The sequence below is a fragment of the Glarea lozoyensis genome (assembly GCF_000409485.1).
Source record: "Glarea lozoyensis ATCC 20868 chromosome Unknown GLAREA16, whole genome shotgun sequence".
In the NCBI taxonomy this organism is placed as follows: Eukaryota; Fungi; Ascomycota; class Leotiomycetes; order Helotiales; family Helotiaceae; genus Glarea; species Glarea lozoyensis.
This window is the reverse complement of record NW_007360990.1, coordinates 1,122,271-1,143,660: the sequence shown is the minus strand read 5'-3', so window position 1 is coordinate 1,143,660 and position 21,390 is coordinate 1,122,271. Positions and strand designations below refer to the sequence as shown.

Sequence of the window (21,390 nt, the reverse complement as noted above, 5' to 3'; positions counted from 1 at the left end):
ACTGATTTGAAAGTGTCCAAAAATGACTCGATCAAAGTTGGAGGGGGACCGCGGGGCAGCATGTTCATGTCCAGACCAAAATTTTCCGCTTATCGGTAATGTCACGGGTGATAAGAGACCAATAAATATTTTACCGTTGTCTAGGCCATAGAACATCACCACGCAGTTCCACCGTCTCAAGCTGGTAGACGTGTAGACGTACTTACCGCCAAAATGGTCAAGAAGCGCAACAGAGATCCAGAGATCCTAGCAGAAGCGCCGCCAGCGAAAACAGATGGTGATGATAGTGGCAGTGATGAGGTGCAATTTACCCCTCGTCCGCAAATAGGGCTCTCTGCTCACGCGATCGTAGGATATTGACATGGTCAATGTGGAATTCGAATGGTTCAATTTCAAGCCAGATATTGATTTTCACGGAACGAAGAGTTTGTTAAGACAGCTCCTCGACGTAGATCACCAATTGTTCGATTTGTCAGCTCTGGCAGATCTTATTCTCTCACAGCCAACCGTAGGATCAACGGTCAAGGTTGATGGCGAGGATACGGACGCCTACGCTTTTCTCACGATTCTGAATCTGCACGAACACCGGGAAAAAGAAATTATCAAGTCACTGGTGGCATACATACTCGACAAGTCGAAGTCGAGTCCTGAGCTCTCCGCCTTGGGACCTGTGCTATCAGATTCAAGTTCCCAAGTCGGACTCATATTGGCCGAACGTCTAATCAACGTTCCCTCAGAGATCTCCCCACCAATGTACACTATGCTCATAGACGAGATTGAGGCTGCCGTGGAAGATGAGGAACCATATAAATTTACACACTACCTGATCATTTCTAAGACGTACAGAGAAATTGCTTCCTCGCTGGACCAAGAGGATGCACCTCGCACGAAGAAGAGTAAGGCTGGAAAGGGGAGCAAAGAGACCTTCTATTTTCATCCAGAGGATGAGGTCCTGCAACGACATGCTTTCCTATCTGGTTCGTACGAATACACCAAGGATGAAGGCGAAGGAATGGCGGACAGCAAAAGAGCGTTTCAAGATCTGGGTATCAAAGCACAAGGGACCATGTTACTTATAGAAGCTGCGAAATTTGAGGGGGCCGTGAAAGCAATTTGCGAGTATCTAAGTCCTCCACAGTAATGCTCATACTCTCGAAAGCTAATGTCTTTCACATTGTTCCTGCCTATTCGGAGTCTAACCTCTGCATCAAATATTCAACCTCGACTTCTTTTGTCAGTGGAATGACAAAATCTTTGTACATTGCCACAACCGCGTCCGCATTAATCTTTCCTGGCCCTTCGACACCATCACTGGGATCCGTGCCATATGTTCTAGCCTTGAGTCCCAGTCGTTCTAATACCTTTTTCTCGACCGCGGCATTAGTTATTGCGCGACCAATACCTTCTCTATCTCCTTCTCGTATCAACCGCGTGAACAGCTCAGTCTCTGTACGGAATTTTGATTCCGCAACCCATTTTCCGAAATGAATGCGTAGCGAGAGAGCTTGCAAGCACGCAACATCAGCAGTAGCTGCGGAACCATAGTTCTCATCGGCCTCTCCTTTATCATCTCGTCCTGGATCCGCACATGCCGCAGGAAGAAAATGCTCGATATAGCTCTTTTTGATTTTGTCATTCACATTGACATTGTTCTTGTGAAGGATCTTGGGATAATTTAAAGGCTTCAAAATTGGTTTTTGAACAGCGGCAGGAAAAAATGGATATTCATCTGGAGATTCGAATCGTCGTACCAAGGAGTCGACTCTCTCTCGCTCGCTGAGATACCAATCGAGGAACGAAAGATTGCTATCCGGTATGCTGACTGCGCCTGGCTTGTAGATTGTACCATTGAGTGGAAACTGGACCCGCTCAATCAAATGAAAGGTGATTGTATCCTCCAGACGGCTATCTTACGATTAGCAACTGTCTTAAATCAATCCCGAGGACCATACATTAGCTGAAACCGGATATTTGAAAGATCTAAGGCCTTTGCTGCGGCTGCTGAGGTATTAGAAAAATCTATAGTGGCTTCCATTTTCACGTCGCGGGGTAATTCCGACAAATAGAGGATGAATGAAGATTCTCAGGCACTACAAATAGTGTACGATGCGGGCATTATTTGAAGGAAAGAGTTTGGGAGAACCAAGGCTATCTATTTCGAGCCCAATGGCTTGCTGTAACCTGCGGGAGGAGAATATAAATTAAATGTAACTTCAACCTGGGAAATCTGGAAGCTTACAAGCGGTCGGAGTGATATCGGAACCTAGCTCGCCTGCCCTGGAGCTGCAGGCGGGTCATAGCACCAGCCACATACGAAGCACGTCGTGGCGCAGAATCATCGGATTCTTGAGCGCAAGACGACCAAGATAAACATCACAATCCGACTTCTATAAACATCCCTCACGCCATTGTGATCGCGGGTTCGGTAGAACTGTCTGACGGTGTGCCGCAACTATATGATTCACCTAAGGTGAATAAGTACGGATGGCTAGCTCGGGCAGCAGCAATGCCTCTCCATTTGGAGGCGCCGAGGAAGATGAATCTGGCATAATATCAGTAAACAAGTCACGCACCGCTTTCTCAGGACAGGATTAACGCTTTGGTAGACTCGAGGACTGGAAGCCTTTGGAAGAAAAGTCACCACCACGGCAGGACATCTCATGGGTCCTCTAGATGCCTCATCGAGTACCCATTACCACAATGCAATGAGCGACTTGCACAAGCAATTGCGAAGACCAAATCTCCAGAGAAGTGTCTTCTCGTTCGCAAAGACGAGCCCGACTGATCTTGTTCGTTCGAAGCTGTCTACTTCAGAGATACAATATCGTGCTCTTACATTTCTCCCGGACGAACTCTTGAGGAACATTCCGGATGACGAGAACACATACTCACTGTTCCAGGGCTTCCAAGCCACTTTACCCACCACCAGTCCTTCCAATAGTCCGAAAGGTAAAAAGCATCAAAGGAAGGTTTCGAGAGGAAGGAAATTACTTGAGGATGACAAGTCGGATTCCGATTCCACACCCCCCTCGCTCTCGAAATTGAAACGGGAACAAAAGAACTTGAACCACCAACTGGAAATGATGGGAATACGGAAGAACATGGCGAGCAGCGAGATACATGAAATCGATAGCAAAATCTCAAATCTCAATTCCATGCGAAAAATTGTACTTGATCGATTAGCCGGACTGGAACAGGAGGAGGCTATGTTGGAACATGATAGTATGTTATTATTATGTTCGAATGCAATGCCGTTTGCTAATACATATAGTCCTTGATGTTGAAACCAGACTCGAAGATGCTCAGGAGCAGCTGGAAGATGAGGCGGCACTGAAGGCGGAGGTTGATCTTGAAGAGGTGGATGATCCTTCAATTGATGCCTCTTTTATGTCTGAATCTATATACGAGAAGTTACCCTCAGCTTCCAGCACACCGACAAAGGCTAAAAGGCACAAAACTATACGACGGAAATCCATGCCAATCTTACACGAACATTTTGAGCCAGGGTCCATGATAAGAGAAATTCAAGCCCATGGAGATATGATAACAGCACTCGACTTTGATGTGCCATTTGGAACGATGGTAACATCGGCCCTCGACGACAGTGTACGAGTATGGGATTTAAACGCCGGAAGATGTATGGGGTTGCTCGAGGGACACACCGCGTCTGTACGAGCGTTGCAAGTGGAAGATAACATCGTGGCAACTGGATCCATGGATGCCACTATTCGATTATGGGATCTTAGTAAGGCTCGCTACGAGGTACCAGATAACCGCATAAACAAAAAGGATGCGGATGAAGAGGACCCTCTAGCATTTGGGGATGAAGAGGATCAACCATTTGATCCTCCTGTAGGAACAATGACTGACTGCCCCTTGTTCACACTAGAGGCTCATGTAGATGAAGTCACTGCTTTGCATTTCAGAGGCGATACACTCATCTCTGGTTCAGCGGATAAAACTTTACGGCAGTGGGATCTTGAAAAGGGACGTTGCGTACAGACTCTGGATGTCATGTGGGCAGCAGCTCAGGCCTCTGCAACCATGGGATCTGGCGAGGGCGCTTGGAGGCAGACTGGTAAAGTTGCCGACACCTCGGCTGATTTTGTAGGCGCTGTGCAGGTTTTTGATGCTGCACTTGCCTGTGGAACTGCGGACGGCATGGTTAGATTATGGGACTTGAGAAGTGGGCAAGTTCACAGAAGCCTGGTTGGTCATACCGGACCTGTGACATGTCTTCAGTTTGATGACATGCATCTGGTTACTGGCAGTTTGGACCGAAGTATTCGAGTGAGTACCCCGATTCGGTATCAAGAGTTCTAGGCACTGACATTAGCTAGATTTGGGATCTTCGAACCGGAGCGATTCATGATGCGTATGCCTACGACGGTCCTATCACTAGTATGATGTTTGATAGCCGCCGTATAGTCTCTGCAGCCGAGGAAGACGTTGTAAAGGTCTACGATAAGACAGATGGTCGCCACTGGGACTGTGGCGCTGGAGTGACTGCACTTGACGAGGGTAAGACGCCTGCCATAGTGGACCGAGTAAGAATCAAAGACGGATATCTTACCGAAGGCCGCAGAGATGGCGTTGTGGGAATCTGGACGTGCTAAATCGCACATTCAGGGGAAATGAACTCCCCACACTTACGTGGTCTGTTGTAATATCGAAATGCGATGAAGGGGCCGGGTGTATTTTGAGGCAACAACTGAAGCGGCATTTTGGCTGCGACGTTGTCTCATGTCATATGTAACTATATTGTACTTGATACATACACAATTATATGGCGCTGCACCAGTTGGTCTATCTGGTTTGGTTCGCCACCTAACACGTCGGGAGCATATGAAAAAACATGATGTATACTTGACGCGTGCTAGATACTACCCAATGCACATAAAGATCGCAGACCCCTCACATCCCATCCCAAACAACGCCCTTAACCTGTCTACGATTTATTATGTACAACCTATGGCTCATCTTCGACCAGTTCTCCTCGGTATTTTCTTGGATTACAGTTCGTGCACTCAAACTCCACCGCCTTTTCAAGAGAAAGGTTAGCACGCGACCTTGTCAACTGTACACCACTGAATAGCTTCCATGTACTTACCACTTCTCTCGCCAGCAACGACGTGCAGATTGTCCTTCGAGCTGGCATGCTTAGCAGCTTCACTTCGCGCGATGACAGCGCGCCATTTCATGCCAATGAAAAATACGCTGCCGACGACGATTGTGCTAACTACAAGGGGGGTTCGTGAACGACTACTTGCGAATAAATATGTCAGCAATAAGTATCTCGATGGCATTGGGTACCTAGGTATTGGCGACGGAGACACAGGAGGGAAGTAGGTATCAAATTCTGTACGTACGGAAGGGTTGTTCGAGCTGGCGCAGCGTTGGCCGGCATGTTGGGATAATTCTCGACGAAATTCTTTACTTTGTGATGAGGTTTATCGAGGGGCGATTGATGATTTGTAGCTGGTCTGAGCCCAGCTTTCCATGAAAGTAGCAAAATGTAACAGAGTATTCGACGATCACTCGCCCAGTTCTTGGTGGTGGTGTTGGCATGAATACCTGCTCTTACCTAGGTACGGAGTAGTTCAAGCTAATTGAGCTACCGCAAGCTCTAAGGATCTCCCCGCAATTCGGCAATCGCTCGCGTGCCCGCCTACAAGCTCCCGAGGTCGGGGGGATTGTGCCGGTTTTGGTCCGTATCCGCATCTTCGGCAGCTCTCGGCTTGTTCACGCGTAGTGTCCGACGCTTCAAGAGAGCGCTCTTCCGGACGACCGCCAGAAGCTTTGCGTGAATACACAATATAATTCATCCAACTTCCCTTTTCGCGCGATATCTCATTCGCAATCAACATGAGGAGGAAGTCGCCGCTGTCCGAGCCAAGTACTCCGTTCCATCTCCGTTTCTAGGGATGTTGGCCCTGTTCTAGATATGTCCTCCGATGCACACATCTATGATGGCTGTTGTCTGCAAATGCACGTCTATCGTAGTGGTTGCTCTGGTTGCTCTGAAGGTTGCCCCTGAACAAGCGAGGTAAGCTCAGGTACCTTTCGTACGAAGAGCTCGCTTCCTGGATTCTTCAAGTCGCCGCACTGGGCTGGCTACGTTTGGTACAATGTAGATATGATCACGCAAAGTGGCGGATAAAACAGCTGGAGTATTGATATTGGGGCTCAGGAATCTGATTATCAGACTGTTGAGCGCCAAGGCTTCTTGGTCTCTCTCATGATGTGCAGCCGCAAATCCATCCGAGATGGGAAGGTCAGCAGCATGTACCGAGATCCCCATGCATAAGGCATACCGACTTCACATTTGCGGGGCGACAGGAACGGGGATCCCCCGATAGTTCACAACGTGCATGGCACTCGAGTAGAGCGTGCAAAGAAGATCTCTGCTCATTTGCCGGAAACTTGCAGATGGACCCGCGGGACACCGCCAGGAGAGCTTCGGTAGAGTTTGTTGCGTCCATAAGGGGAAGTTCAGCAACCATGCCAAGAAATCCCCAGAGCGTATGGAAGAGCCATGACTTGGGAGAGAAGTGGTGAAGAGAGATAAGCCACGCCGTCTTATCAACCAGAAGATGGCATAACGAGAGCAGCTGGCGATGGCGGAAACATGAAGGCTTTGGCATATACAGCCTCAGCTGAATGTGTATATAATTTACTCCCGTCCCTTCTAGCATTTAAGGTCGACCCAGAGGCATCTTAGTTCCTTCTTCCTTCTTGCTCCAACCGGCCCACTTCGGACATCCGGCTGCTTGCTTTCATTGCACAAAGATTGTTCACCCTGTCCAAGAAGCTCGCGTCACAACATGCCTTCTTTTGTGACAGTACTTCTTCTTACGGCGGCATCCTTTGTCGCCGCCCTTCCTCTCGAACCTCGAGCACCGCCTGGTAAGTTACCAACCAAGCGTGCTACCCTAATTCATATCTCATTTTCCATTTCCAATTCGTCGCCCCATTGCTTGAAGCAACCTAGCTGCAATAGTCCCCATTAGCGAAGTGACCGAAAGACGGGCACTAACTTATATCCTGAACATTAGGAGTTCCCACCACGGCAGCAGCGAAAACCCAACTTGCAGCACTCACCGTGGCAGCCCAAGGCCCTCAGACGGGTTATTCTCGTGACCTTTTCCCGACTTGGATCACTATCTCTGGGACCTGTAATACCAGAGAGACCGTTCTTAAACGAGATGGGACGAGTGTTGTAACTGATTCTGCGTGTGTTTCTACCTCCGGAAAGTGTAAGAATGAAACTCCCGGTATAGACAAAAAATGCTGATCTCGGACGTAGGGTTTTCTCCGTACGACGGAGTTACTGTTAGTATACTGTATTCTGTTTCTTCTTCGTTGCCCCTAACACACTACCCCTTGATCTCCTCCCAGACTTCGCTTGTCATGATCGTCTCTTGACTTCATCGACATACTTAGACAGCAAATTACTGACTTCAAGAATTACAGTGGTCCGCTGCAAGTGACGTAGACATCGATCACATGGTTCCTTTAAGCAATGCATGGAAGAGCGGTGCTGCGGCTTGGACTACAGCCCGAAGACAGTCTTTCGCCAACGATCTCACCAACCCGCAATTACTAGCTGTGACGGACAATGTCAACCAGGCTAAAGGCGATAGCGGACCAGAGGCGTGGAAGCCACCACTTGGTGCGTTTACAATCACAGACCAAGGAATTTCTGCTGATGGTTTCTAGCTTCATACTATTGCACCTACGCGAAGATGTGGGTTAGGGTGAAGTATGTGTATTCCCTAACTATCACGAGCGCCGAAAAAACAGCCTTGACTTCCATGCTGGCTACTTGTTAGATGATGAGTGGTTGTCTCGTTTGGGTTACAAGCTAGGAGACTAAGGAGAATCAACGTTTTCATTGAAAGTAAATTTATCTATTTTAAGGGTGCGTGGTGCGTTTGACGAGGGTTATACCAGTACGGAAGCCTTCGCTTCGCTTAGTGTTCCCGACGTCTGAAGTTCTCAGGCATTGCGTGAAAAGATAGGGGCAACACAATAGCCGAGCGAGTGGTCATGTAAAGGTTCGGATGGAAGGACAGACATTAATTGATTCTTGGAAATGTCGATTCAGCGTCAAGTGAATCGCGCCAAGCATGTAAATCCAGGACTAGATTAGCCTCGCTCACAATAAGCATGTTACTGCTTTCTATGCTCATTGATAGCGCATTCGTATCCGTTCCTTGCATATTGGGTTCACATGATCTAGACTTTACCATGTTTTGGATGTAAAGTCTGCCCCCAGGGGCATCTATTTTATCACCAGCGTCATTAAATATATGAGCAAGCTAGTCTCCATGATCGAGATATAAGTCACAAACACTCCATTGATTCTCCATCAGTAGCTTGAATCCTAGTATTGTCGAAAATTTGATCATTCTCATGGGTCGATTCCCTTATTCATTTTCCATCTCATAAACCAGCAGCATAATGGAAAGAGGGCGGTGTTTAGAGCTGTCCAGGCAAACAAAACGCCAAAATTTAATCCAATTCTCGAGTGGAGGTCGAAAAGAATAGTCCTCGATGCCTCAACAACTGTGAGCTGTCAGCCTCTGAAAAGGTGCGGTGCGGTAGTTTGACTACCAAATAGCAAGATCAAGAAGACTTACGATTATGTACCGGCCATGCATAGCCCCAGTAATAAAATCGAGGTGCGAGATCAATTGAATAAAACGACGTTGAGACGTTCGATATGACCCACTTCGTCAAATTAGCACATTGCCCACGAAACAAACACAAGTCAAACGAAATCGCAGCACGCAGGGAACAACTCACAAAAATTAGCCAAAAGGCTGTCCAAGGTTGCCCAATGACCATAGCAACATTCTCGCATGCTAGTCCTAACGCACCCATGCCAACCCAATTAAGCATCCAATATACTACGAAGCTTCCCTTGCCATACGCAGTCGCTGGGTTATGTACTTCAACAGGACTTCGCGCGCCGGTACTGAAGGGTATCTGGAATGCTAAACTAACGAAACTGTAAAAAAGGGACAAGAAAAAGTAAGAGGTAATTGTTGCACAGTACCGCCATATTACCAGCTGATAGTAGTGTAGAGGAGGGTGTCCGGGCGATTTAATGAACTTCATGTGGACCGGAAGGTAGAAGCTAAAGCTGAAGAAAGAGAAGATGATTAGGTATAGCAGGCCGATTGTGACTGCTGGTGTCGCCACGGCGGGCGAAAATGGTCGCAAGTTGAATATCGAGAAGCCAATACCCGGGGCTACAATTTGGGGAGCAGCTGCTATATTGGCAAGGATGGCTGGGTCCTGACTTGCGCGTTGCAGAGTATCCGCCGCCAATCTGCCGCCAACTTGTGCGGTTGCCATGGTCTGGAACTGATCGAGTTGCGGAATGATATAATTTCGATAGTTCATCTCGTCTCGAGCTTCCACGTAGACGACCTGGGCGATTCCCATGGGATCATAGCTCGTGTCACCATTGCTAACAGCATTTTGATACAATGATGTGGCATTCGGATTGATGATTATTGCGGCCCAAGCCTTTTGGTCGTAAATTGCTTGACGGACTGCGATGGGATCGTTGTTGAACCGTGAAGCCGGAAGCGAGCCCCATCCAAGAGCGCCACTGGGAGCAATTAGAGACTCGGCCGCAGCGACAATCTGAGGTCCAATCGTCGGCGTGACATTGTCGTAGGGCGGAAGTCCGTCAAAATCTACCACATAGACGACGAGAGCAGAAAGATTGGACTCGATATGATAGAGAACGCCCCAGTAGAGACTCAAGATAGCGAGAATGGCGACCACGAGTATCAGGGCTTCGAAGCAATTATGTCAATATGTGTTACCCATGGGCCGGATTCAATGTCACATACTGGTAATGGCCCAATGCTTGAACACCCATAGTCTGCACTCTCTCAACTCGCGACTCCAAAAGCCAGTTGGTGGTTGCTCCTCGGGCTTTTTCCCTTTCTCGCCACCGTCTGGCTGCGTGCTCTGTCCGCCCGAGTGGTCCGACGTATCTTCACCTGAGTTCCGCGCCATCTGGGTATCTTCTGGGAACGAAAACAATGTTTCTTGGGGAGAACAGAAGCACCGACGCAGAAGACATGTATGCAAATGTGGTCAAGTAGCGCGCCGTCAAGGTGTTGAGAGAGGCATGAAACGACTCCTTTCCGTTGTAGCCGTCATACTAATAATGCGTATCGCCCATGACGCTATCAGCTCTAGGGCGCACAGGGATTTTCTTCAATTGAGATGGATGATGTTGATGTTGATTGAGCGAGAAAGTGTGAGTGTCTAGACTCAGGAGACTTCTCCGAACAAGTGATCCAGTGAGACCTTAAGCGAGGGAGTACCCACCGACAGCATCGCGGCTGATTGTCGTCATCCAGCATAAGCGCTTGATTCACAACATCGACCACCTAGGCTAAGCAGACAGACGAGAGGGAAAGAGAGAAGCTGGTTAAAACAAATATTGCAAACATCACCAGGTCGCGCGACACATACGGCAGTAAGCGCCTACCTTACGTGTGGCTGTGGCCTCGAAACACAAACGGGGAGAGAAAAACCCAAACTCGGAGACCATATGCCCGTATCATTTAAAAGCTTCATGTCCTCTAGACGATAGTCATCACCCTATCCGAATTCAAGATGTCTGTAATCTAATCGTAGTAGTATCGTACCATGCCCACTCAATCAATAATACCAAACCATAAAGTATGCTGTTCCACCGCCACGACACATGGGTCGTCTTCCATGCTTGGTCGTAAGTATAGATCCTTGCGGATCGGTATGCAACACCCCCTCCCCGCCGTACAAAAACAGCCGTAAAGCTGGCGCTCAGTGCAAGTGTAATATGGCTAGTACGTATTTCATGACAAAACTCCGCAGCGTCCCATCGTCGGATGCGTTGTAAAAAGAAAGAAATTTTGATGTGATAAATATGAAAACATCCTCCAGTCACCGTTAACTATGCGAGTAACTCCACGTCCAACCCAATGGATCGCATGAAGAGATTAACATTAGCTAGACGCTGGCTTGACATCGCCGCAGGGAGGGTTTTGGCATGCGAAACGGTATCCATGACGCGGTCTTTCACGGCCATGACAAGTCTTTGTTGTTGCTCCGGGCTCGCACCAATCCCAATAGCCGCAAGGAACTGCCAAACGTAGACATCCTCCCCGGTATTTACAGTGCCAGGGAAAATGTGTGCCAACGTAGGTTCCAGGGTATCAAAGAAAGTGTTGTACATGCCCACCCTGTGACAATTAGTGAATGTAAATTGCGATGTCTTCGCTAAAAACTTACCAATTGTCCCACTCCTGTTCGTTGCCTCCAGATTGCTTGATAAGTTCGGCTCGACTCAGAAGCATCGTCAACATACTCACCCCAATCCGTGTTCGAGAAATAAGCTCAGTATTCGTTCGGCTCAAAATGAGACCTAAGAGGCCAGCAACAATAGCTAGGTCGGCATCGTTGAGATATCCAAAGAGTGTGTGCATGACAGCTAGTGAGAACAGCTCGACCTTCTCTCGAGTGGACGCGTTTAGCTGAATATCACCCTGTGGGATAAGACCCTCACGAACGACATCCAGCTGATCCAGATGAACGACAATCATGGTCAAAATTGTGGTCTTTTGTTCGCCGGTAATGTGCCGGAATACGCGAGGGATAGCTTTTTTACCTTTGCTAAAGGATAAGAAGGCGATGAACGGATGTATATTTGGGCCGCCAATGGGTTCGTGAACCTTCAGGTGATGCCAAAGCTCGGCATTGAGTTGATCTTGTCTGATTTTCCAATCCTGGTTTAGCCCATGCAATTCGGGATTAATATCATCGGCGGCAACAGGTGGTGGTTGGTGACGCTCATGATCTTCCATTTTCATCAAAGTGTTGTACACGTTTTCGATATCCAAAAGCACAGTCTTCCTGTCGTAACCGTGAATACTTGCGAGTTGAGACTTACGATTATGTGCAGCACTACTGGGACGAACATCGGCTCCACTGTCAGTACGCTTGATGTTAAGAAGCGGTTTAGGCGTCTTGGCATTGCTGAATGATATTTTCCCCAAACTTCCCTCAATCACCAGTTGCTTATTTTTGGGTTTGTTCTTTGCAGCCTCTACAGCTCGAGCTACCTGCTGCTCCATTCGCTGCATGTGGTTGTCCCCTCCCCGATGCTGTCGTCTCATCCCACCATGACGTCCTCCAGTCTGAAATAAATAAGTTTGGGCAAAGTTGCTCAATGGTTGTCCAGGGTGTTGACGTGGTCCACCCCGGATTTGATTATGTACTTGATAGTAAAAATCTTCCGATAGCGCGGGATCGCTTCCATGTTCATTTGGATTTCCCGTAGCTGTAACGAGTTGTTGTAATTGGATACGAGTGATGAAATTCTTATCTTGTGGGGTCATGAGGCCATTATCCTTGGAAAGCACAAATATTTTGTGGTTCCGTTTCGCTCTTTTGGCATCCTCGAGAAGGAAGGCATTCCTCTCTTCTTCTGACAAGTTCGCAAGCTGGTGGGGATGGGTGATTATGGGAGCACGCGAATTGGAGGGCCGTGATTGATGGCCCGGCCGTTGGACAGCAGGTGCAGTTCGATGTTGCTCTCCGACATACCTGCCGGGATTTTGCAGTTGAGTCGGTTGGGATGGACCAGTAGGAGTGGCTGGCTGGATAGGAGGTGCTTGAGATCTTTGGAGAATGTGAAGTGGTTGCTGAGGTTGTTGCCCCAGATTTGACTGGTGGCCATCGCGTGGTGACCCACTATTTTGAAATGGGACTGGTTGGTGTCCTTGGTGAGAGAAATTCTGATGCTGCTGCGATGGTTGTTCGTGTGGCTGAGGGGGCTGGTATGGACTATTTGCTGGAGCTGGCGATGGCTTTTTGGCCTGCGCCCGCATGGCAGCTTCTACCTCCTCCAAACTCATCATCTTCCGACCGCCTGACGGCAAACCAGGAGTAATGGGTGCATCCACAGCTGGGGTAGACGCGGGCTGGGATTTCATTACGGCTGGTCCCCACAAGCTGGCATCAACCTGCATGTCCCTCACGACAGTGGGCTCTTTGTAGCGTTCGTAACCCGTTCTGGCTGGCTTCATCCCAGGTTGGTTGACGTTTGAGCTTTGAGGGGCGATGCGAGATGAAGGTGGTTGTCGAGAGAAGCGGAGCTGCTCTTCAGTGATGGCATCCGAAACTTTGGCAGTCTGCCCGAAGAAGTCAAAGTCTTTTCCCACGGGTTTCTTCGCCACAGCTGTAGGCAAGCTCTCCCCACCGAAAGTATCATCGTTGAAAGCATCGTCGGTTTCGTCCAATTGATCGCCCAAACCGTCATACGTGTCTTCGAAGTCTAGCCTGAAGGAAGAGATTATTAGCACATGGAAGAAACATTGATTGCCATACAGTGTATATGCTAGGAAGCCGTTGAAGGTTGATGAACATACGCATCATCGTCATCATCTGGGCGAGGACCAGCAAATGGGTCCGCAGCTTGGGAAAAGCCTGGGGCACGGGTATCATGGCCTCGCTCGCGGGGAAGCGAGGAATCAAAGCCAAAGAACGACATGGCGAAATTCGAAGCTGATTGCTGTCTGGGGGATGCGCTGTTCAGTAAGCAGGGAGACAGGAAGGCGTCTGTCTAGACTTCCATCGAGGGATAGGTCAAGGTGATGTACCGCGTGAGCTTCGAGTTGTGGACGTGAGCCGTACTGTCGCACTTTGAATGGAGCTGCGACGGAAAGCAGACTGACCGAAAGCAATGAATTGGTGGAGTGTAGGGGGATTCCTAATCGAAATGGATGGATGGAGACTGCACTCGCTCGCTCGCTCGCAAACAGGTAGAATATTGTATCGGAGATGCAAGAACGATGGAATGAGGCGTCCAAACTACCATGTCCAGGTGTAATAGTAAGAAGGAAGGAGATGTTGTGGAAGTGGAGGGTTGACGTGGTGGTTGAGTTGACGAGAGCTTGTGGGTTCTCAAAAGTGAGAATCAACGACCACGATGGGAATGGTGGTGGTGGGGAAGCCGCCGGATTAACCTTGTGCCGTGCTCCTCCCATGAGGTGAGCTCTGCCCTGCAACGCCAATGCGCATTTGTTGATTGCGCTCCCCCTGGAAGGCTCTCCAGCCTTGCAACCCAGCACCAGCTCCAGCTCCAGCTCCAGCTCCATCGCCAACCATCTTCCCAGCCAACGTCCGCCGACCACGTCCTGGAATACCCAGTCCCATACCATCCCCGGGGACGTCCACATCGACCGTGAAGATGTCGTACTTCTTTTCCACGCCGGTCGATATAGATATAGTACTGGACGATGGAGACGACCGGCAGATGGTCGATATGAAGACGGAGAAGGGACGGCGGGAAAAGGCACCATTATACAAAGACGGAGAATCAGTCAAGGGAGCGGTGACTATCCGCCCCAAAGACGGAAAACGACTGGAGCATACGGGAATCAAGGTACAGTTCATAGGCACAATTGGTATGCGGGCGCGTCCCCTTGTCACAGAGCATCACGGCTCACGATTGATCAGAGATGTTTTTCGATAGAGGGAATCACTATGAGTTTCTCTCTCTGGGCCAGGAACTGGCTGCACCAGGCGACCTCCAACACCCTCAAACCTTCGATTTCAACTTCAAAAACATCGAGAAACAGTACGAGTCTTACTCTGGCATCAACGTACGGCTTCGTTACTTCGTTCGAGTGACTGTCTCTCGACGCATGGCAGATGTGATACGTGAGAAAGATATATGGGTGTACTCTTACCGCATTCCACCAGAAATGAATAGCTCGATCAAGATGGATGTAGGAATCGAGGACTGTTTACACATCGAATTTGAGTATTCGAAGAACAAGTATCACCTAAAGGACGTCATCGTTGGCAGGATATATTTCTTACTTGTACGGTTAAAGATCAAGCACATGGAGTTGTCAATTATTAGAAGAGAAACCACAGGCGCGGCGCCGAATCAGTATAATGAGAGCGAGACCCTTGTGCGATTTGAGGTATGCTTCCTCCTAGACACAAAACTGGCATTGCTGGACAATATGTTGACTGATGCAGATTATGGATGGGTCACCATCAAGAGGAGAGACTATCCCAATCCGATTGTTCCTTGGTGGCTTTGACCTGACTCCGACCTTCCGAGAAGTCAACAAGAAGTACTCCACAAGATATTATCTGAGCCTGGTGCTGATCGACGAAGGTACGCCATTGTCGTAACCATGAACTTTGATTACAACTTTACTGATACCATCCAGATGCCAGGCGTTACTTCAAGCAATCCGAAATAGTCCTGTACCGCCAAGCTCCAGAGATTGCCGCCCAGGCAGGTCAACAAACACAAATTACAGGCACCGTGCCCCCGGACAGGACCCAAGTACCTCAGGCGTGATGTGTGCAAGCGCTGTATAGGATGCAAGCACATCCGATTTATCGATCTGTATTATAGATTGTGACTTTAGTCACATACGGCAAGAGGCCGATTCAACCGGGAGAACAGAATGATATTGAATTTCAAAGTCAGCATTTCTATTATCCATGGATATCGCAAACTCCAATCTACTTTTCTCCTTGCAGGGCCCATTCATGCAAAGGCCCCCCCATGCCCAACGCCGCTATGTTGTTCTAATTTGACACACGCTACTATTACAACTAGTACATAATTCTTCTCTTCATAACACATCCATTTCATCCCCATCCCCAAAGGCAAATTGATTATTTGCGATAGCAGCGATCCGGTCAAGTTCAGCCTGGTACTCCTTCCTAATATCATTCAGGGTAACAACCCTCCTTTTCGGTTGCTCGGCATTCTTTGATGGTCTGCCCTTTTGTAGAGGCGCCTCGTTTAGAATCCAGGCTTGGTCAGAATCAACACAGCTTAATACGTTAATAAGATTGACATATTGCTGAGTTACCGGAGTCTCCGAACTATCTTCAATGATGGGTTTATCTCCATTACCAGCGATAACCAGCCTTTGAAGCCGAGAAAGAGAAATTGCCGCAGCTCCGCGAAAATCGTTGTGTTTGATCCGCCACGCATAGAGGATTTTGTGATATGGGACGCCAGCAAGTACGTCCACTATTCCTGAACACTTTTGAGCCAAGAACTCGTCGACTTGGTCATGAAGGCCGACGAAGGGAAGCTGCACAAGTTCAGAGGCAAAAGATTGCTCGCACATCTTGGTGATTAGTGTGCGAAGAGCGGTGTCTTGGAGGGTTTGGTTCGTGAATTGCATGAGTATTGAGTAAGCTGTTTCAAATCGGCAAGTATAAATGGATGCCGTGAAGAGGCGATTTTGCATATCCGATCGCAAATCATGATCGCGGTCGTCGAGCTTAGTAAATTGGAGAGACAGTCGCGCAAAATCTGCTACAAAGGAATAATGCTTTCCTATTTCATATAATGCCGCGATATGAGAGTAGTATAACGGAAGCCCGCCATGCAGATAATCTCGTTCGTTGGTAAAGTATCCACTACTGCCGACATCCACTTGATTTTTTGGATTAGAATATGCTATAGTCAGTCAGTAAGAGACTATGAGTGATAAATCCAGGCAAGCCCTACATATACCAAATGCGGCTTTTTGAAAGAGCGCGGATGCCCCAACAAGATCATTAGACGCCAACAGAGTCCTGCCTAGAATGTAAGTCGAAAATGGATCGCGACTGGCAAAACGAGCAAACTCCAAGGCAAGATCAGGCCGGCTGTGCTTTAACAAGAAACATTGTACCGTCGCTGGATGGACTTCGAAGTAGGTGTTCGATGCACAAATCTGCAAGACAAGTTGCGTCACGCTCAGCGGCATGGCTTGTTTTGAAAGTGTAAATAAATGTCGAAACACTCCTTCAAATACAGTCACGACTTCACCTGACTGAGATTTCTGTAATGACTCGTTTCCTTTCACCTTCTCTTCCTCATCGTAAGGCAACCAGATCTGTGTGCTAGTCAACCAACTAATCAATTCAAGTCTTTTTAGCATTGCCACAAGTTTGTCAAAAACATCAGCAGTCTCAAACTGTAAGCCGTCTTCACTATGATTGATCTCGGCTTCGATAAGGACTATAAGAAGCATCTGGTCAAGACAAATGTTGCGATGCAACTCGACAATCTCTTGAGTTGCACGCACAATTATGCTGTCCCCAAAACTCGCTGTTTGTAGATCTCCTGCTTTGCCGTCAGCGGGAGAAAGTGATTTGAGCACGGCTTCAAAGACTGTTGGTGTCAGATCTTTCCAACCACTCTCAAACTCTCTCAACTTCTCCACTAATTGTATAAATGATTCGTCATCTATTTGATTTTCGAAGCCGCATTTCTCGTAAAATGCTCTCATCCTTGCGGGATCTGCAAGTAAAGGTTCTTCATAGATCTCACCAAGTAACATGGACTTGCAATTGTGAAGAAAGCCCTCCGCCAGTCCGTCTCGAAACTGAGCGGCAGCAAGAATAGGAGCACGCACACGCAGATTGCCGTCAAACAATGCGTCTGGGTTGTGCCACAATTGCTCTAATTCGCTGCATATTCGAATAGCGATGATGCCATCGCTCAGTACTATGCAAGGCATATTGCCACGAGGGTCGATTGCTAGTGATTGCGCTTCTTCACGTTGTTTGTTGAGCTCCTGTAACAGTCGGTAGAATCGCAGCCATTGTTGTTCCAGTGCTGCACGAAGTTGATCAAAATCCATGCTCCCGTCAGACGCCCGTTCAAGTATGTTAGATGAGGCTACGACAGAACACATCTTTTCTGGAAGGCTTTCTGATTTTCGCGTGGTGCTCTTTTCTGAACCAGAATTGCTTTTCATTATAGCAAGCCCTGTTTCAATCGTTGCGGTTGTATATCTCCCTGGAGCCAACAAAAATTCCAGCCACTTGTCGGAAACGTCCAAAGTATCTGCAGCAAAAGACACCGGGGGCTGAGCTTCGCGCATTGTTTCGGATGCCATAGCCTTCCAACCATCACTCCACGTATTACGGGCAGACGAACCAGTACGGAAATCCAATGATTGCGTTCGATGTGTCGTGTTGTTCTTCCAAAGTATCCACATCTGGAAGTCTGACATGCTTGCTTTTCCCACGATTACAGAGAAGTCTGCTAAAGTCCAGACGTCGGAGGAGGATGGCGCTCGAGGTTGCAAACTAATACCTCGAAATAAGTCATCCAGTTCGAAGGATCCGTCGTCTTGCAGTCTCGGTCTCCAAAATTTGAACTCACCAGTCCCCAAAGGCGAGTACGTAACCACAAGTGGATACTCTTCAGAGCCAAAAACTTTGACAAGTTGTGACAGAGAAGGGTCTATAACTTTTTTTACCGGATCATTGAGATCCAGCTCCCCAGTTAACATATCTTTCATGTAAGCCAATTTCCCAGAGTTTAGGTTCCACACACGAAGTCGGTGATCGATTGACACTGTAAAAGCAAACGGAAATCCACGAATCTCCACATTAGGGGATGCAATCGAGATAACTGCCGACAGTTCTATATTGTGCTTGCCATGATGGACGGTGTTATTGCCTTGGAATGGTATCAGGCTTCGCAGGCTATGGCTCCAGCCTCCTTCATTATAGAACACTTCTCGCCATTCAGTACCTATGGGTTGTCAGCGAGGCTCTATAGAATTGGCACAAGGGCGTACCATCTCCGCCAGATTTGCGACTAAGCTTAAGAAGTCCACCATCTATTAGTGAGACAAGTATATCATCTGCGGTCAAGGCAACAAGCCTGAGAGGATGTTTGAAGCTGAATGCGGATGAGATATATGATTTGCACCAATCTCCAACATTTCCTTCAGAAAGTTGACTCTTTTGGAAATGCTCGGGTCGCAGTGTGAGCGTGTAGAGATGGTAAGATTCCGTCAGAATAAACACGCTTAGTATGTCATGCTCCCTGGAATCCGAAAAGGCGACGCATGACGGTAGTACTGGGCTTGGGAGAGCCAAGTGTAATGTCATCTTCGACTTAGCAGCTGGTACATGCATTTTTTGCTTCGTGGTATCTCTACAAATGTCGACTGGTTGAACTGAAAGGACCTTGCCATCTTCAAGGATCCTCCATAGAAAGCTCCTGGGCGAGCCATGATGTGCGCGGTGGTAGACTGATGATGCGGTTGCAAGGTGTCGCTTCCTGAAGGTCTCCTCGTCTTCTGCGACAAGGTGTTCGACGATATGCGGACGTTTCTGAGCTGTTCGCGAAGGAAATATAGATGTGCCGTGAAGAGGCAATTGGATCGCAACTGTCGAGCCCAGCGATAAAGGTTCCAAGTCTACTCGCGTCTCCTTGTAGCTGCAGAATGGTGCCTTTCGATTCATGATGTCTCCATTAAAGAGCTAGTCGACAGGTTGGCAAACAGAGAGCTGTGTATATCAATAGACGCGCTTCTGAAGAATCGCGACAGCAAAAGTGCCGAGAAAGAGCCGGCCCTGGCTGCAGTTTTCTCTGCTGGCACTTGCTGGCACGAGCTTCAACAATTCATGGCCCCATTATTATGGATAGCTTTGGTGACATATGTTGTTAATGATAAATGTACTACATGGAAGTATTTACAAACTCATAACAGACAAGATGTGTCTCAACTCCCACCGACAGAAACATCGATTACACCTACATCGAGCCTTTGAACTGAAATTTACACCACCCAAATGCTCTAATGTACGCATCGCAGAGCTCAGCTACAGTGGCCGGGAAACCAAGAATGACCACGCCGTGAACCATGCAGATACATAGGAAATTCGTAATAATCTTCCAAGTGCAAGCCTATATCAAAGCTAGTTCTAGTCCTTCTCCAGGTCCTTAGGGCTCGGGTCTCCAATGCCATCTTCATTAATTGCAAACAGACAGTCGCTCTCCGGCAGACATGGGCTATCATATATCTTACATATCCGTGTCTCCCCTCGTCCTTTCTTCAAGCTTAACCTCGTGGTGCTGGCGTGTGCGATGATGTTTCCTCCTATAGGTTTCTTGGGATCTGGGTTGAACATGGCGCTTGGGCCTCCATCGACTTGAGCAACCACCTGGTTAGTGATGACAACGGCAATACCGAACTCATCCGCCAGTCGTTGGAGGGTTCTGAGGAACTTGGCCAGATGTGTCTGTCTAGAAGAAAGCTCCCCTCGTCCAACGAAATCAGTGCGGTACAGAGACGTTGCACTGTCTACAATGAGAAGAGAGAATCGCGTTTCACACATCATCGAAGCAGCCTGGTTGAGCAGTTGCAACTGGTGATCTGAGTTGTATGCACGAGCGTAAGCGACGTTGTCAAGAACTTCCTCCCCTGATAGTCCGTACCGATTTGCCACAGCAAGTAGACGAACTGGGCGGAAAGTGCCTTCAGTATCTATGTAGAGACACTTGCCCTCACCTCCTCCCATGTCGAATGGCAACTGACAAGTGACGGCAAGTGTATGGCAAATTTGACTTTTACCAGTTCTGAACTCGCCAAATATTTCTGTCACAGAGCCAGTTTCGATGCCCCCAGCAAGCAAAGTATCCAGCTGCTTCGACCCAGTAGTGATAGAAATCAATTCACTTCGACGTTGGTGCATTTCGGTGGCGGTTGTGAAGCCCATAGGGACAAGTTTAGATGCTATGAAGAGGTTAAAGGCCGCTTTGCTGCAACGCAATAAGTCACGTACCTTCAGTCAAAATCTTGGTTGCTTTTTGCTCGGAGATGCCCTTGATTTGTTCCAACATCCGCCGGGGAGTGTAGGCTACAGATTCGACGGTATTGTAGCCTCCATCTACAATCAATTGAATATCTCGTTTTGTTAAGCCCGCGACACCCTAAGCCTCTGGTCAGCCCTGTAACATCAAGCTCATAATCTGTTATTGCATCATACGCACCTCGAGTGCACTGAGTGGCGTTGGAGCACCAGGCCCTCCCATGCCTCCTCCTTCTTCAACCCCAGATTGGGAAGCTTCAACTTCCTCGGAAGTCATATTTGGTTGTGATAATCCTCTCACAGTGCTGATCAGAAAATCAGAGGTGCCCAGGTATTCAAAAGTATGGAGGGCGACAGTTTGGTCAAGTTTGTTTTTGGAGAAAAGGATGCAACCGCGACGCGTCAAGAGGTAAACACGACGCCACGTGATCATTAACTATCCTCTTGGGCGGCGAGCGAGGAGAATCCTGTCCCGACGTATTTTTTGATAGCTCTAATCTTTATGCGGCAAATAGCACAAGCGTATTTTGGAATGGGATGGCAACCTCCCTCTAGTTGAGATCATGATCAATCTCAAGTGGAGTGAGTGAGTGTGTGTTCTCGAGATGGGTCAGTCGCCATATCATTGATGTCAGTCAGCACATTGACCTGGATAACCTTGAAAGCTGATGAGGCATTATTTTATGGTCAAGTTTTTCAAGTGGATATATTTCGAATCTAAGAAACACGGTT

At 48.1% G+C, this 21,390-nt stretch overlaps 10 protein-coding genes across 10 annotated transcripts; 4 read left to right on the top strand and 6 right to left on the bottom strand.

Annotated features, from left to right (window-relative positions):
- Window positions 1–213: 213 nt before the first annotated feature.
- On the top strand, window positions 214–1,141 carry GLAREA_07640 (uncharacterized protein; the record flags this gene model as incomplete). Its single annotated transcript, XM_008082327.1, has 2 exons — window positions 214–300; window positions 353–1,141. The coding sequence occupies 2 exons, from the start codon at window positions 214–216 to the stop codon at window positions 1,139–1,141; spliced, it is 876 nt and encodes a 291-aa protein (XP_008080518.1).
- Window positions 1,142–1,184: 43 nt separating this feature from the next.
- On the bottom strand, window positions 1,185–2,035 carry GLAREA_07639 (Chorismate mutase II; the record flags this gene model as incomplete). The annotated part of the gene is made up of 2 exons (XM_008082326.1): window positions 1,185–1,905; window positions 1,953–2,035. 2 exons carry the CDS (start codon window positions 2,033–2,035, stop codon window positions 1,185–1,187), a joined length of 804 nt encoding a protein of 267 aa, XP_008080517.1.
- A 449-nt stretch (window positions 2,036–2,484) lies between these two features.
- GLAREA_07638 (WD40 repeat-like protein) lies at window positions 2,485–4,616 on the top strand (the record flags this gene model as incomplete). The annotated part of the gene is made up of 4 exons (XM_008082325.1): window positions 2,485–2,556; window positions 2,607–3,222; window positions 3,272–4,290; window positions 4,341–4,616. 4 exons carry the CDS (start codon window positions 2,485–2,487, stop codon window positions 4,614–4,616), a joined length of 1,983 nt encoding a protein of 660 aa, XP_008080516.1.
- A 411-nt stretch (window positions 4,617–5,027) lies between these two features.
- GLAREA_07637 (uncharacterized protein) lies at window positions 5,028–5,407 on the bottom strand (the record flags this gene model as incomplete). The annotated part of the gene is made up of 3 exons (XM_008082324.1): window positions 5,028–5,041; window positions 5,111–5,262; window positions 5,370–5,407. 3 exons carry the CDS (start codon window positions 5,405–5,407, stop codon window positions 5,028–5,030), a joined length of 204 nt encoding a protein of 67 aa, XP_008080515.1.
- A 1,417-nt stretch (window positions 5,408–6,824) lies between these two features.
- GLAREA_07636 (uncharacterized protein) lies at window positions 6,825–7,832 on the top strand (the record flags this gene model as incomplete). The annotated part of the gene is made up of 5 exons (XM_008082323.1): window positions 6,825–6,906; window positions 7,056–7,256; window positions 7,307–7,332; window positions 7,474–7,672; window positions 7,720–7,832. 5 exons carry the CDS (start codon window positions 6,825–6,827, stop codon window positions 7,830–7,832), a joined length of 621 nt encoding a protein of 206 aa, XP_008080514.1.
- Window positions 7,833–8,413: 581 nt separating this feature from the next.
- GLAREA_07635 (uncharacterized protein) lies at window positions 8,414–10,038 on the bottom strand (the record flags this gene model as incomplete). The annotated part of the gene is made up of 4 exons (XM_008082322.1): window positions 8,414–8,568; window positions 8,643–8,733; window positions 8,809–9,812; window positions 9,870–10,038. 4 exons carry the CDS (start codon window positions 10,036–10,038, stop codon window positions 8,414–8,416), a joined length of 1,419 nt encoding a protein of 472 aa, XP_008080513.1.
- A 928-nt stretch (window positions 10,039–10,966) lies between these two features.
- GLAREA_07634 (uncharacterized protein) lies at window positions 10,967–13,564 on the bottom strand (the record flags this gene model as incomplete). The annotated part of the gene is made up of 3 exons (XM_008082321.1): window positions 10,967–11,255; window positions 11,305–13,353; window positions 13,443–13,564. 3 exons carry the CDS (start codon window positions 13,562–13,564, stop codon window positions 10,967–10,969), a joined length of 2,460 nt encoding a protein of 819 aa, XP_008080512.1.
- Window positions 13,565–14,329: 765 nt separating this feature from the next.
- GLAREA_07633 (vacuolar protein sorting-associated protein 26B-B) lies at window positions 14,330–15,394 on the top strand (the record flags this gene model as incomplete). Its single annotated transcript, XM_008082320.1, has 4 exons — window positions 14,330–14,480; window positions 14,533–15,005; window positions 15,064–15,205; window positions 15,261–15,394. 4 exons carry the CDS (start codon window positions 14,330–14,332, stop codon window positions 15,392–15,394), a joined length of 900 nt encoding a protein of 299 aa, XP_008080511.1.
- Window positions 15,395–15,674: 280 nt separating this feature from the next.
- GLAREA_07632 (uncharacterized protein) lies at window positions 15,675–19,308 on the bottom strand (the record flags this gene model as incomplete). Its single annotated transcript, XM_008082319.1, has 3 exons — window positions 15,675–16,516; window positions 16,574–18,589; window positions 18,636–19,308. 3 exons carry the CDS (start codon window positions 19,306–19,308, stop codon window positions 15,675–15,677), a joined length of 3,531 nt encoding a protein of 1,176 aa, XP_008080510.1.
- A 462-nt stretch (window positions 19,309–19,770) lies between these two features.
- GLAREA_07631 (P-loop containing nucleoside triphosphate hydrolase) lies at window positions 19,771–20,935 on the bottom strand (the record flags this gene model as incomplete). The annotated part of the gene is made up of 3 exons (XM_008082318.1): window positions 19,771–20,582; window positions 20,632–20,779; window positions 20,840–20,935. 3 exons carry the CDS (start codon window positions 20,933–20,935, stop codon window positions 19,771–19,773), a joined length of 1,056 nt encoding a protein of 351 aa, XP_008080509.1.
- Between the last annotated feature and the right edge of the window lie 455 nt (window positions 20,936–21,390).